Source organism: Aedes aegypti, chromosome 1 (genome assembly GCF_002204515.2).
Source record: "Aedes aegypti strain LVP_AGWG chromosome 1, AaegL5.0 Primary Assembly, whole genome shotgun sequence".
Taxonomy (NCBI): domain Eukaryota; kingdom Metazoa; phylum Arthropoda; class Insecta; order Diptera; family Culicidae; genus Aedes; species Aedes aegypti.
The window spans coordinates 111,773,481-111,789,829 of NC_035107.1; the positions used below are offsets into that span (position 1 = coordinate 111,773,481).

At 35.3% G+C, this 16,349-nt stretch overlaps 1 protein-coding gene across 9 annotated transcripts in view; it reads right to left on the bottom strand.

Moving 5' to 3' along the window:
* LOC5570702 (lysophosphatidylcholine acyltransferase) overlaps positions 1-16,349 on the bottom strand; it is a 66,919-nt gene that overhangs the window by 23,669 nt on the left and 26,901 nt on the right. For all 9 annotated transcript variants that reach the window (XM_021845320.1, XM_021845356.1, XM_021845334.1 and 6 more), the window contains one exon: positions 15,852-15,997. In XM_021845320.1, coding sequence (XP_021701012.1) covers positions 15,852-15,997 — 146 coding nt within the window. The remainder of the gene's footprint in view (positions 1-15,851; positions 15,998-16,349) is intronic.

The window sequence follows — 16,349 nt, forward strand, 5'->3', positions numbered from 1 at the left end:
TGATCTGCGAAGAAAACCAGCGCTGTGTACCGTCATGTGCAACGACCCGAAAGTAACTTGCTGACGGATAAAACAATGATGGCCGCCAGGAGGAAAAAGTATTTCGTTCGAGTCAATGTTGAACGGAGAGAAAGGAAGTGGATCTGATAGCAGAATTCAACTCGATGACAATGGACAGGCTGTGGAACCTCCAATGCTAGATATGGTGAAGAAAGCTATTAACCCCTCTACCAGCAACAACATTTTTTACCGCTAAATAAATATTTAAAAAAATATATATGTTTTTTTGTTTTTCAATATGTTTGCACATTTTTTTCAACAAGTTCTCAAAAAACTTTTCTAGTTTAAGAATCCGTGACGATATTAATTACTGATGATTTGGTTTTGAAGATATTCCGATGTTCCTTGTCTCCGTAACCAGCTGAAGACCCGTAGTCTGCAAACGAAAACCAAACTCACATTATACAAGACACTGATCCTTCCGATTTTCCTATTAAGGCATGAATAGTGGACATTAAAGGAAGTCGACCGAAGAGCTTTCAAGATTTTTGAACGTTAAGTGCTGCGAACAATGCTTGGCGGTAAAATAGAAAACGGCATCTGGTGGCATCACATGAATCACGAGTTGTACCAAGTGTATAAAGTGGATATTGTCACGCGTATAAAACACGACAGGATGCGTTGGATAGGTCAGAGAACCCGGACGATGCCGCTTGTGAAACGAGTTGTTCGATTACACAGTGTTCAGGTACACAGAGAGACAGACGTGTAGAATGTCGCCAGAAGCCGTATGCTTGTGGCCGGTACCCGACAGAACAGTACAAGACAGCGAGAGCCGAAGAAAAGCGAATCCACCGCAGAAAGGAAAGGCAGCACGAAGAAAGTGTGGTAGCTGAATCCCAAGATAGCATTAACTGAAACGATATGTGGTGATTTTATGCAACGGTCAATGGAGCGCGGCACAATACCGTACCTGTGCATGTCATGTGCAATGATCGAGAAGGGAATTTGCTGACCGATAAAACGGCGGTAGCTGCTAGGTGGGAGGAGCACTTTCAGCAATTGGAGAGATTAAAAAGGCAATCAGCAAGCTGAAGAATTGAAGGCTGCTAGGAAGGACGAGATCCTGGTCGAGCTTCTCAAGCGCGGAAGTGAGCATCTTTACCAGTCGATCCACCGAGTGCTTCTGAAGGTATGGGAGGACCAAGAAATGACTGTTTATTGATTTGAAGGCGGCGTACGATTCAGTGAAAAGAAATGAGCTGTGGCAGATAATGTCTGAACATGGTTTTCCGGCGTAACTAATTAGTGTTCGGATTGAAGATTCATTTGTGACGTTAAACGGTTTGAAGCAGGGAGACGCACTTCTGAATTGACTGTTCAAAGTTGTACTAGAACGGCTCCTAGGAGGATCTAGCGTACAGAGGAACGGCACTATTATCTCACGGTCGCACATGCTCCTTGGCTTTGCGGACGATATATATTATTGAAATCGATAGCAGATCAGTGGAGGAGGCTGTACGCAATGGAAGAGGACCTGGGACCCTAAACGTTCGGGGCAACCGGAGAAGTATTGCCCAAGACCGACGAAGATCTCTACAATACGCCCGGCAATAGCGTGACACCACGCTGTACATGGTCAATGTACAAGGTACAGGTAGGATCACCTGGAGGTTTTTTTTTTGTATGAGAAACAACTGGAGAAATCGATTGCTGAATTAAGGGAAAAAAATCAGAAGGATATTCTCAAATAGTCGATGGGGGATTTCACAGAGTAATCCCTGTGAAATTGACTGGAAGTAGTTACTTAGGAGTCGTGAGTTCGTATTCTTCCAAATTGTGTGTAAGAAGATGCTAAATTCAACTAGGAACAACTCTCTGAAGACATGATTCGTCTAAAATCAACATTGAATAAATAATCAATAATCCCAAATGATAACAATCTGGATCCCATACATGAATTCTCAGGTGAACCTTCAAAAATTCTCTAGAAACTGAGGAGATTTACGTATTTGACGGATTTCACGCCAACTCGACACGCGATTGGCAGCACCCCTTCAGAATTCAATGAAACTTTCTGGATGTCAAAAGTATGTGAAACTAAGATACTTTGCATACTTTGTTTTTTCAAAATCGATCTAGACTAACATTTGGAAAGGGTCAAAGTTTTTTTTTTTACTTTTTTTTATAAACCCGTATAACTCAAAAACGGTAAGACCTACAAAAAAGTGTTGTATGGGGGACTGTCGTGAAATTTCCTGACGTTTTAGAGAAAAATATTAAAAAAAAATAAAAACACATTTACTACACTGAAAAAAAAATATTCAAAACTTTAAAGTCGATTTAAAAAAACGCCCACTTCTGATTGTGATCACCCTTAAGCAAAACGTTTCGTAATTAAATTTACTAAAAGTCGTCCATACATTACAAATTGGGCAAATTTTAGGGAAAAAAGTTTTTCTAACTTCGAATTTTTTTTTCAAAGATTTTGTTTTAAACCATCAAATATGATCGTGTTTTCAAGTGATAAATGAGTTTGAATCAGAAAATAGATTGTATTTTTTTATTGAGAATAGTTAAAAAACGGAATTATGCAGTGATTATGTTTTTTAAATGAAGGCAATCTATGGACTTCGCCTCTGCCTATGAGGAAATCAACTCCGTCTAACAATCCGACGGATTTTTATGGTTCTAAAGGTATCACAACAGTATTGCAAACATTGAAAAGTTACAACCTTATCCATATCCCATTAAATTCTCTTCTAGAAAAAGTTTTGTGAAAAATAACTTACTAAACGTACCTGCGTTAAACGCCAGATGAATAAGAAATAATGAATATGTTTGTATTGTTCTCTACCTAAAAAAAAGTTGATAAGCTCATAACTCATGATTTTATTTGCAAATAACAGTCTTCTTTTTCACGGAACAAAAAAGACTCCTTAAAACAAGGTTAAATACTGGTAATTAGCGACTTTTCTGAAAATTATAACGCTGCTCAAGGATATCACTGGAATAATTCCCAATTCTAAATTTATCATAAAAAAGATAATAAATTGGAAAATGTTAGTTTTATTATAATATCAGACCCATGACACAGTAGCAGTTCAGCTATTTATTTCAAAATTGATAAATTTTGTTAAACAAATCAAAAGTTATTTTTAAGTCAGATGGAGCTGCAGCTCATTATAAAAATAGAAAAAAAATTGCCAGCTTATGTAATTTCAAGAAAATACATGGATTGGAAGCAGAGTGGCACTTTTTTGCCACATCCCACGGCAAAGGCCCCTGTGAAGCTATTGGTGGCACTCTCAAGCGAATGGCAAAAAAAGCAAGTCTTGCAAAATACTATGGAAACACAATCGCAACCGCGAGAACTATTCGACTGGGCAGTGAAACAAACTAATACATGTATCACCAAATTAAATTTCTGTTATATATCTAATGAACAATATGTTAAAATGTCAGAGGAATTGGTGGAATTGTTTGATAAGGTTAAAACCGTCCCTGGTACCCAAAAATATCATTGTTTTATGCCTACTAGTGATACACAAATTGCAGCCAAACGGTATACCAATTCAGAGGATGAACCAAAAATATTCAATTTATTCAGTAAAGCCCAAACATAATGTAAATATTCATGTGCAGATACTACGTTTTAGGATATATAGCAATAATAAAAATAAAAACAAACCACGACTTTTTTCGTAAGCATAATATTGACCCTTTCCAGACACCTGTTAAGATTGGCTTTGACCAAATAAGAAATTAAATATTATTGTGATATCTTTCCAACCATATGAAAAACCCATCGGATTGTTAGAAGGAGTTGATTTTCTCATAAGCGGTATGGTGCGAGATCAATTGAATTTAATTAAAAAAAAACCGTATAATTCCGTTTTATTTCTTTTAACTACTCCCAATAAAACAAATATAATCTATTTTGTGATTAAAACTCATTTATCACTTGAAAATATGATCATACTAGACGATTTGAAGCGAAATAAAAATTAAATAAAAAGTTCATTTTGGACTTAAAAAATTCGATGTTAGAAAAACTTTTTTCTCTAAAATATGCCCAATTTGCAATGTATGGACGACTTCTAGTAAATTTAATTAAGAAACTTTTTGCTTAAGGATGATCACAATCAGAAGTGGCCGTTTTTTTTAAATCGACTTTAAAGCTTTGAATATTTTTTTTTTTCAGTGTAGAAAATGTGTTTTTATTTTTTCAATATTTTTTTCTCAAAATTCAGGAAATTTCACGACAGTCCCCCATACAACACTTTTTTGTAGGTCTTACCGCTTTCGAGTTATACGGGTTTATAAAAAAGTAAAAAAAAAAAAAACTTTGAGACTTAAAAAATTCGATGTTAGAAAAACTTTTTTCCCTAAAATATGCCCAATTTGCAATGTATGGACGACTTTTAGTAAATTTAATTACGTAACTTTTTGCTTAAGGATGATCAAAATCTGAAATTGCCGTTTTTTTAATCGACTTTAAAGTTTTGAATATTTTTTTTCAGTGTAGAAAATGTGTTTTTATTTTTTTAATATTTTTTTCTAAAACATCAGGAAATTTCACGACAGTCCCCCATACAACACTTTTTTGTAGGTCTTGCCGTTTTCGAGTTATACGGATTTATAAAAAAAAAAGTAAAAAAAAATCTTTGGGACTTGAAAGTTTCGATGTTAGAAAAACTTTTTTCTCTAAAATATGCCCAATTCGCAATGTATGGACGACTTTTAGTAAATTTAATTACGAAACTTTTTGCTTAAGGATGATCAAAATCTGAAGTGGCCATTTTTTTAAATCGACTTTGAAGTTTTGAATATTTGTTTTTTCAGTGTAGAAAATGTGTTTTTATTTTTTTAATATTTTTTACTAAAACGTCAGGACATTTCACGACAGTCCCTCATACAACACTTTTTTGTAGGTCTTAACGTTTTCGAGTTATACGGGTTTATAAAAAAAAGTTACAAAAAAACTTTGACCCTTTCCAAATGTTAGTCTAGATCTATTTTGAAAAAAAAAACAAAGTATGCAAAGTATCTTAGTTTCACATAGTCTTCACACCCAGAAAGTTTCATTGAATTCTGAAGGGGTGCTGCCAATCCCTTTGTCGAGTTGGCATGAAATCCGTCATTTACAGGAAATCCTTCGAGGAAATCGTCCATTAAACAAAGATTCTCTATGCATCAACCAGTTTGAAATTAGCACCCTTAGCTGAATTTGTTTGCGTTTACCACTATAACCGTTTGGGCCGTTACAGTACACAACACACAATCAATGACATAATAATCCGTGTCATAAGATTAAACCTAATTGAATAAAATTTATATTGATATTTCACTGATTTCAGCCTATTACATTTTTTATGATCAACATTACAAACTAACAAATAACAGAAAATTTAATATATGTAGTTAGAATAATATGGTCAATACATGTAGGAAACAAAAATCAAAAGAGAAAGATATACAAAGTAATCACAAAACCAAATCTATTGTTAGTGAACAGGATGCTAGTATAGTATTAATGAAGGATAACTTAAACAAGCATACCAACCAATGCTTTCCCATTTCAACAGAAAATTAGAGCTACTTAGATAATTCGTAAGTGAAAGCGACAAAACTTGCATTCAAGAAGAAAGGAAACCGTGAAGGTGTAAAAGCAAAGCATAAGGGTAAACTCGATTCATGACTGCAGCTCAAATAAGAAGAAAGAAGATATAAATAACGTTTTGTGACGAACTGTCTGTCCTGCTGATAAAAATGCATTTTTCAACAATGAACGGTAAGACCATCAATAAGCGGACCTAGATGGATTCGGCGTCCTTGCCGTCAGATAAGAAAATGTATGACCGTAGTTCAGGTGAGCGAGCATATTTGCATTGTTATCAACATTGTATTGTCGTAATTGCGCGTCCTGGTCCAAGATAACATTAATGCACTTGAATGGATTAAACATGGTGTCATGGAGAAAGTGTAACTGATGAATGAATGAATTCAATAAACTTTTTTTTTCTACGGTGCATTGCAATAAAATAAGGCGCTTATCAGTCGAAAGACCAAGCTTGAATTGATAAGCCTGTTCATAAATTAATTAGTACACCTAGGCTAATCGCATTGAAAGACAGCACGTTTTACCCGAAGCAAATTATGGAGCTACCCTACGCGTTGATTCAGGCGGGTCATCAACCTTTGGACCAATTAAATCCAACGATGACAGAAAATGAATTCCTAGAAGCTCGCAGAGCAAGTTTGAGACCTTGAAACAAGCGAATTTAAATGTTATCGGATCAACTGCCACCTATGACGCAACGAAAAGTCGCTACACACAATATGTTAATAGACATCACCTAATTTTCAAGTCGATTGTAAAAAAAAACGTCGAAAATGTATTTTATTGGTCGTGCCAACACATCCAGTGACGAACGCCAATCGAAAAAGAGAGTCAAGTTCAACCTTTGGTCAACGCTCTGACCACGCTTTTCTGTTTATAAAGCCACCACCGGGTGCGCGGGCAACGACGCGAAATTTGCACCATAGACGCGACTTTTTTTATTGTTATCACCGGGCTTGTATTTAGCACTTCTAGATTCGCTTCGTGCCAGTTTATGGCTGTATTAGTTTTAGAGAGCAGCTCAATTCTCTCTCTCTCTCTTGATGCTAAGCAGAAGCTGTATTAGATAAGAGAGGAAACCTAGTAGCGATGCATGGTAAACTTGATCCATACAAATTCGGTGCCGTTATATTCAATTTGTATTGAAACATGTTTACTAAAACAACAGATCAGAATGCTATATACAAGCAAAAGAAAACTCTAATAACTAACATTAAAATTGTTGATTCACATAGTTTCATCTGTTTTACCAATATTTCGATGTAATTTTATGTAAAAGTTACGACAAATGCAGCAATATTGGTTTAGCATTACAATTTAACTTATGTAATGGAGGTCCTCGAACATTTTCGTGTATGTCACGAAATACAACAAATTGGCGATTCACTGAACATTCGATCAACGTTGTTCATCGTTACTCAACAAATCTCACTATACGTAACGTGATTTTGCACGGAAATATCTTGACGTGGCGTTCGCTGTGAATAGGATCCTCTCTTCTATGAGCAGAGTGAGATCACGCCACGCCACATGCCGTATGCAGTGTCAATTACGTCGCTTTGTTGTACGTACATATAGCTATGTTCATTGCTTCTGTTAGCTTAAGCTAAGTTAGCTACGCCGTAAAACAACCGCATAGCTGCAGACGAGAGCGGTCCGGAAGGATTGTTGTGCGCATGTTCTACTTTCTTTCACCCACGGCGGCGATGAGTCATGAGAACAGCCGTAGAACTTGACTAAGTGATAGTTTGTTTAGATTGTTCTAAGGGATAGATTTGCAGACAGCATGGGGAAAACACATAGCATGCTAGAATTCATACACAGAGTAGTACCTTTTTCGCATCTAGAATCGGAAGAGTAGTCGTGCGAGAACTAAAATAATGATCTAACTCCACTTTTATAACTTCAGGCTTGAGCTTTTTTCGCACCAGAACTTAATAGGGGATGTCAAACTTTGTCACACAAAGAAGAAATTCTATAGTCCTAACCAGTAAATCTATGCTTTGGACCCTAAAAAGCTTGAGTGAAATATATAGCGCCTTAGACGGTGTTCAATGAGCCCATTTTCGTCAGAGAAAGAAAGTTCGAGTCTTCGGCAAAGTTGTTCAGAAGCTCAATGACATTAGGAAAGCAAAGAGTTTGGTTCGCAATTTTGCCGCTAGGTGGCGCTAGTGAGCATGTAAAATTGAGCATTTTAAGCATGTTCTATCCTGTGATCTACATGAGATAGAAGGTTCTAGTCTTCGGCAAAGTTGTTCAGAAGGTCAAGGACATCCGAGAAGCAGTTTGGTTCGAAATTTTGCAAATACAGTGGCTCAATTTCATTTTCGTACGGGGCACTGTTTTCATATCAAGTTGGTATAAAACTATTAAATGGTGCATGGACTTCGATATACTTTATCAATAATGAAGGTTATAGGTGTCATCTATTGTTTGGCAATGACAAACTGTATCCATTTGCTTACATCTTTGGAATAATGAAAAAGTATTGAGATTGTGTCTATAATTGACCCAATTCCATATTCGTACACCTAACAAAAAAGAAATATACAGCATTCAAAACTAATTTTTAATGGACTAGATGACTACTTAAGCTCTTCGTTGTGTTGTTCAGATGCAGTAGAATACATTTGGAAAATTTATAAACGGATATATTTGAAACTTAAGTAAATTTAAGAAAAAATACCAGTTTCCCATGCTTTTTGCTAAAATATTCGGTAAGTCGAAAAATAAATTGCATTTTTTTCATCATCACTTCCTCAAGAATGATAATTGCGAATATTGCACAAGTTTCAAAAAATTATAATCAGTTTTAGAGTAGCTAAGAGTGGATATCGACAACTTATACTTTTGAATCTTAGGTAATATAATATTTATAACAAATCCAAAACCAAAAATTTTAGTCAATTTCTTTATGTTTGGCTCCTAAATGTATATACATAATCCATAGTTAATGTTCCTATAAAAACATTGCGTAATTATCATTTTTAATTTACATTTTTCTACCAAACATGATTATAGAGATTTAAAGAATAAATATTATTGCCATAACCGCAACACAAACGTTTTTTAAAATGATGAAAACAACAGGATATATTCTATTAAATAGTATATCAATGCTCTCTGCTCATTCAAGTTATTTTGTATTTTTCTTATAAAATCAATAAATTGCAAAATAGGGTGCTATTTTGAATATAATTTGAACATTATTTCAAAGATAATTGAATATTACGATGACATCAATTATGTGGAGGTATGTACAGCGTAGTTTAGGGTACTTTATTGTAAAACGAAGTTCGTAGTTCAAATTATTTTTACAGACAAATTCAAAATTAACATTTACCTGTTGTTTAGAATGAAAATTTGGTTTACATTGATTAAAAATATCATTTTAGAAGAGTTTTGAACTTATGGCACAACAATTTTCTGAACTCAAAAGGCATAAAAACTGTTTATGATTTCTGTAAACTATATATAATTCAACTAAATTTCTATCAGAGCTTACGAGTATAATCTATAGATTGGATCCAATGACAAAAATAAACGTTTTTGTTCGAATTATAGGATTTAATAGCAAAAATCATTAAAAAACTGGCATTTCTCATAACTTTACCTAAATTTCATATATGTCCACCAATAAATTGTCCAAATGTATTTCACTACATCTGAACATCATAATAAAGCATTTCAGTAATCAAATAGAGCTTCTAAATTTAGTTTTGAACGTTGTGCGTATGAATTTTGGTAGGTGTACGAATATGGAATTGGGTGAATTTTAGACATCAATTCAATACTTTTCTATTAATCCAAAGATGAATGTAAATGGAAACATTTTGTGATTGGCAAACAATAGATGAACCCTGCTGCCTTCAATGTGGATAAAGTATTTGTAGCTCAATACTTCATTTAATAGTTTTTTACTAACTTGATGTGGAAACAGTGTCCTGTACGAATATGAAATTGAGCCACTGTAGGTGGTGCTAGGAAGCATGTTAAATTGAGAGCACTAGACTAGTTCTCTATTGGGATCCACAAGAGATAGAAAGCTCGAGTTTCCGGGAAAGTTTTTCAAAGTGTCATGGACATCCGGAAAACAGACCTTTAAATAAAAAAAAAATCCGGTTGATGCCACTAGTAAGCAAATAAAATTAAGGATTTCAAGCGAGTTATATCTTCTGATCCAGATAAGGTAGAAAATTGGAGTCTTCAATATCCAATGATTTAAACCCGAATAACTAGGTAATAAAGTTAATCAGACCTGAAATTATTGAATATGACGTCATTCTTGAATCTCTTCAATATGAGGTGAATCTGACCAGGTCAGACCTTCTTCTTCTTCTTATTCTTCTTGGCATTTACATCCTCACTGGGACAAAGCCTGCTTCTCAGCTTAGTGTTCTTATGAGCACTTCCACAGTTATTAACTGAGAGCTTTCTTTGCCAAAGTTGCCATTTTCGCATTAGTATATCGTGTGGCAGATACAATTATACTCTATGCCCAGGGAAGTCGAGGAGATTTTCATTACGAAAAGATCCTGGACCGACCGGGAATCGAACCCAGACACCTTCAGCATGGCTTTGCTTTGTAGCCGTGGACTCTAACCACTCGGCTAAGGAAGGCCCCAGGTCAGACCTGAATTACGTGAATATGAAGTAATTTAGATCTATAAAATGAATCAGACATGATACACTTGAATACGCAATGAATCCGACACGAATCACTTGGTGTGAAGCGAATCTAACATGAATCACTTGACTTTGAAGTAAATCTTACCTGAATCACTTAGGGTCGATTTCTTCACCTCTGCTCAGTTCCTAAACCTAGTTTAATCATATGGGTAAACGTGGTTTACGGCTTAAGCGAAAGTGAAGAAATCGGCCCTTAAATATGTATTATGGTAGACCTGAAACATTTGAATATAGTAAATCAGTCTCAATTATGAAGAGATTTTAGAAGAGATGGAAACATAACTTAATTACTTGAAAATGAAGTAAATCAAACCTTAAACACATGAATACAAAGAGGATCGGACAGTGAATCAACATAAATCACTTGAATATAAAGACAATCAATTCTGAATCACTTGGATATGAAGAGTTTCTGACTTGAATAATTTGAATATGATGTGCATCAGGCATGAATCATTCGCACATGAAGTAAAACATACCGAATCCTTAAAACAGGGCTGCCCAACGTACGGCCCGCGGGCCGCATCCGGCCCGCGAACTCATTTTGTGCGGCCCGCGGAGGGTTCGAAGATTCTTCTCATATTTTCCCCGTTGAATATTCTACCAACCCGAAGTTAGAACATACTGAACTTATTTAATTTTCAATTTAGTTTCAACCTAATATTCTAACTTAGTAAATCTTTAAGTTATTTTGTTTTTTAACCCTCTTAGATATTTTATTTTATGAATGCTTCAGATTCTAAATATCAAATTCTGGGTGTTTCAACAATGTTTCTACCATGACTTCTTTCGACATTCATCCTTGACAGAATTATAAGAAAGGCAGGCTTTTATAAAATCTTCAACAGGATTTTTAAATAATTCTGGGCAAGACTTTCAGAACAGGATTCTGGACACGAAATTCCTTGACTGAATGGGGCGAGCCCAATTTGAAATGACATTTCTTCTCAACTGCGTACTGCGACCAAAGAAATGTGATTTTATTGACCATTTCATGCAAGTAATTTTCCACGTATCTTGATTGGCGATTACTTTACTTGTCAGCAGCAAATCAGCCTTAACATTTGCAAGATTCTCACAGACTTTTTACCAGGATTCCATAGCCAGGATTTTCAACGAATTCAATTCATATTTTTTTTAGAATCCTGGGCAAGATTACAACATAACGGTATGTTACATTTTTCCAGGACACTAAACGAATTTATAATAAAATTATGAGTAGGTTTCTTTTGAAATACTTTTTAGCATTTTCAAAAATTTCTAGGTGGCTAATGAAAATGATTATTGAGTGAGATTCTGAACGAATCCTAGGCACGATTCTTGTAAAATTTTGGACATTCTGATCAAGATTTTCGTAAAAGCTTCATCAAGTTCCAATCCACAGTCCAAGCTAATAATATTAGGTCGGATTCTGACAGGATTCGGAGTACGATTTAAAAAAAAAAAACTGGGTATTAGTCTAACGCAGGATCTAAAATTTCTGGGGTAGGTTCTTCAGCATATTCTGGACTAGATTCTTATATAATTTGGATAGGAACTCTCATAACGTCCAGCAGAATGCTTAGCAGCAATCATCTCTTTTTTAGATTTCTTCAAATGAAATTTACTTCATTCACTGATTTTTGTCTGGTTTTATGAACTTCATTTACTGACTTTTGTCAGAATTGTTGGGAATATTTGTGCGTTTAAAAATGTGGCCCGCGACCCAAAATTTCTTTTGAGATTTGGCCCGCGGTTAAAAAAGGTTGGGCAGGTCTGCCTTAAAAGATGCATCAGAGCTGAACCACTTGAACATACAGTTGTGTTCAGAATAATAGTAGTGAAAGCCGATTTTCATACAAAATGCTCAACTTTGGCATGCTGTTACTTTGTTTCCATATGAGCAATCGGGCTTGAAATTTTGTCAGTGAACTACAAATATGCTCAATTTCATTATCACAAAATTTGAAAATTTCCACACTATCGGCTAAAAATTTAAGCACCAGGTGAAATCGCTCAAAATAATAGTAGTTTTAATAATTTCAATATCTGCTGTATTTTGAGTTTTTGAATTTTTCTTTACTCATTGTTTCAACCATTTCCACCCAAGCTTCAAATGTATAAACAATACAATTTTTTACAAAATTGTTGCTGAACAAAAATTTACAAAAGAAAAACTACTATTATTTTGAGCGATTTCACCTGGTGCTTAATTTTTTAGTCGGTAGTGTGAAAATTTTCAAATTTTGTGATAATGAAATTGAGCATATTTGTAGTTCACTGCCAAAATTTCATGCCGATTGCTCATATGGAAACAAAGTTACAGCATGCCAAAGTTGAGCATTTTGTATGAAAATCGGCTTTCACTACTATTATTCTGAACACAACTGTATGCTTCTGATCTTAATCACTTCCACTTCCAAATGCCAAAGACTGTCTGAACAACATTATGGACATTCTATCTTATTAAACCATGAGATTTAATAACAGACATCCCTGCAAAACTTGATGTTCCATATCAAAGTGTTGAAGAACCAGAGTAAAAGTTGGTTTTCTTGGCAACCTCGGAACTCAGTTACGTCAGTGACGTCCAGATTTCTTTGGCTGTCTGAACAACTTTGTCGAAGACTTGAACTTGCTATTTCATTAGGATCACAATACAGAATCAGCTTAAAATTCTTTATTCAACATGTTCACTACCGCCACCTAGTGACAAAATTACGAGCTAAACTGTTTGCCTTTCGGATTATCTTTATCTTCTAACAACTTTGCCAAAAACTTGAACATTCTTCCTTATTAAAACTATGAGATAGAACTTGTATGCAGTTAAAAAAATATAAATCAATTTGTTTTCCGGATGTCCTTAACTGTCTGAACAACTTTACCGAAGACTCAATCTCATCCGAAGACTCAATCTTTCTATCTTATTTGGATCAAAAGATGAAACTAGTAAGGAATGCTCCATTTCACATGCTCACTAGCGCCACCTAGCAGCAAAATTTAGAACCAAACTGTTTGCGATTCGGATGTCCTTGAACTTATAATCAACTTTGTCAAAGACTCGAACTTTATATCTTATCTAGATGAAGTTAGGTTAGTATGATCGTATTAGAAATAATAACTTTAAAGACCTCTTGCTTGAAAAAAAAAAAACAAAACTATATATGCATTATGAATACTAAAAGGAACCTAACAAGACGCATGAGATGAGAGTTTGATTCCATTACTAGAATTCCTGAAGCATTCCTCGAGAGCTAAGTAAAATAACATCAAGAAGTTGTGGAATAGTCGCCTAATAGGTTTTGCAGGTTTCTCTGGAACCTCTAGCATTTTGTACCAGGATTCCAAGAGACTTAAGAGATAATTTTTATTAAAATAGATGCTTTAGAGACCATAAACAAAACTGATGACTTGCATTAAAATGGTGATCTAAACTCTAAATCTAGACTATAAAAAAATTTGCTTGCCCGAGAAATGTACAATTTTTCGTGCCTGCTGTAATTTTTGCTCTTTTCCTACAAAGTTCATTTTTGTATAACAGGCGAAAACACATTTTTATATTTTTTTTTTTGGAAAACGTTATATGTCCCATATCTAAAAGGTACCAACTGGTTCACAAGCAATCCCAAAAACTAAAGGGTTCCAAATGTTCACAGAAGTTTACAAGATTTTTTAAATGCGTTCTCAGGAAATGTCAAGGGATTTTCAGGAGTACCCCAAAAGTTTCCAGGGGGTTTTCAATATTGAGGTACATTCTACCTATGGAAACTATGAAAGCAAAAACCAAAAAAAAACTCTAGGAACTACATCGAATCCTTTGAATTTCACCTGAAAACATCTAGGAAGCTCTGACAACCTTTCGACATCTTTTAGGAATGCTTTGGGAACCCTGGAAACCTAGCAACTTCTGAGAATGCTTTAGGAATCTCTAATAAAACTTTAAAACCCGCTTAGGATATCTGAAGACTGCACTCACATGGAGTTATCCGAAAACTCAAATCTCATTCAAACCCCTTGAACTTTTGTAGATTTCTAATACCTTCTGCCCTACATAATGATCCCACCAGTGACGATTAAAGAAAGTATCTTTATAAACCCCTTTTCTTCCTCAAACGATCATTCAACTCCACTTCGTGGTTCGCATCTTGACATTGACATTGCATCCAATCACTTTCAATGCTCTTAAACGACACATCGCAACTCAATTACCAACAACGCTGCCACAATAATGTACAGTGGGTCAATATGGTAAAGCCATATCACTCCATACCGGCTGGCCCTTGTTCCGCCCCAAACCGCTTTGAGTAAAGCTATGGAGAATGAGAACGAAAAGCTCGATTGGCTACGTTGACTACGGTTTGTTAGTAAATACGGACGCGTGTGGCGTCCTGCAGTATTTAATTAACACGCGATAGCATGAGCAGTAGGGCGGTTCAAATTTCGCAGAAAATTCGAGGATTCCATCTCTCATATCTTTTGTATAAATAGAGCTCCGTTAAATTTTCGGCCATTTAGGTGAAGGTCAAATGTCACATAAAACTTGATAAGAGCAATCAAATTTATGGATACTTCTTCCCCCCTCTGTCAGATTGAGCTGCAGTCCTTAGCCACTTCGTTCATTATGGATTATATGGATTAAAGAATTAGTTTCAATAGGTCATGATTATTTTTACTGACATTACAGTACTAATATTCTTGGAACATTTTTCAAAATTCCCAATTGTCTTCCTCTTCTTCTTGGCATTAACGTCCTCACTGGGACAGAGCCTGCTTCTCAGCTAAGTGTTCTTATGAGCATTTCCACAATTATTAACTGAGAGCTTACTTTGCCAAAGTTGCCAATTTCGCATTCGTATATCGTGTAGATGGTACGATGATACTCTATGTCCAGGAAATTAAAGGAAATTTCCATAACGAAAAGATCCTGGATCGACCGGGAATCGAACCCAGACACCTTCAGCATGGCTTTGCTTTATAGCCGCAGACTCTAACCACTTGGCTAAGGAAGGCCCCTATTCCTAATGCTAATTTCCATATTAACCTACTTTGTTCTTGGGCCTTCTTTATACCACCACCGGATATGCTGTTTCGCAGAACACTATTTTATTATAACGATTGTAAGGAAGTTATTAAAGAATGGGTTTTAAAACTTTTTTTGTAATTAACAACAAACAGGAAAAAAAAAAATTTGAACCGCCTCAATGAGCAGTAGAACCCGGCCGGTTCGATGGGAGGAACGTATGTGTATGTATATTGATATACAATCTAATCAAAGCTTATTGAGTGTGACTGAGGCGGGTCTTGAATGACCTGAACTGAACGATCATTACAGGAGACAAATTGTTTACTCACAATCAGTTTAAGTAAAAATATATACACACATTGTTTTCGAATGAAATTTGAGCTGCAGTCATTATCATTAGAAGAAGCGCAGATTGAATCGGTTAAATACGGGATAGTGTTAGTGAAATTTTGGCGAGAAAATATAACAGAAGACTACTTCCTAACTGAAAGAAATATGTTGATTCACGCAAAAATACAGCTAGCAACGATTACTCACCGCCTCCATCCGGAGAGTGGTTTTGTCCTTAGCTCCTCCCGGGATAAGCCATACAGTCCAATAGTTGCTAACGACCACGCTATCATCAGGCATACTAGAATGAGTATCACCCGAAATGGCATCAGAAATACTGTCAGGAATACGGTCTGAAAAAAAAGGAATATTTTAAAAATAAGTTACCTTTATCGATAATTTGGTTTATGAACAAAAGGTTGAAGGACAAAACGACGAAAGTATAAAAGGTCGAAAGACAAAAGGTTAAAGAACAAAAAAGAAGGGACAAAAGGTCGAAAATCTTTAAATCCAGAAATGCCTGCAAATTTGGCAGCCCGAAATCATATTTTTGCAGTTCTAGGAATAATTACCAGCGCTTCGTTTTTTATACAATTAGCAGTTAATGAATTGAATCGACTTATACAAACTGAAGCCAAGTTCAAAAGATAACTTCATTCATATTGCACTTTCATTAAAACTTGTTTTCTAGTGTGAGAACAGGAA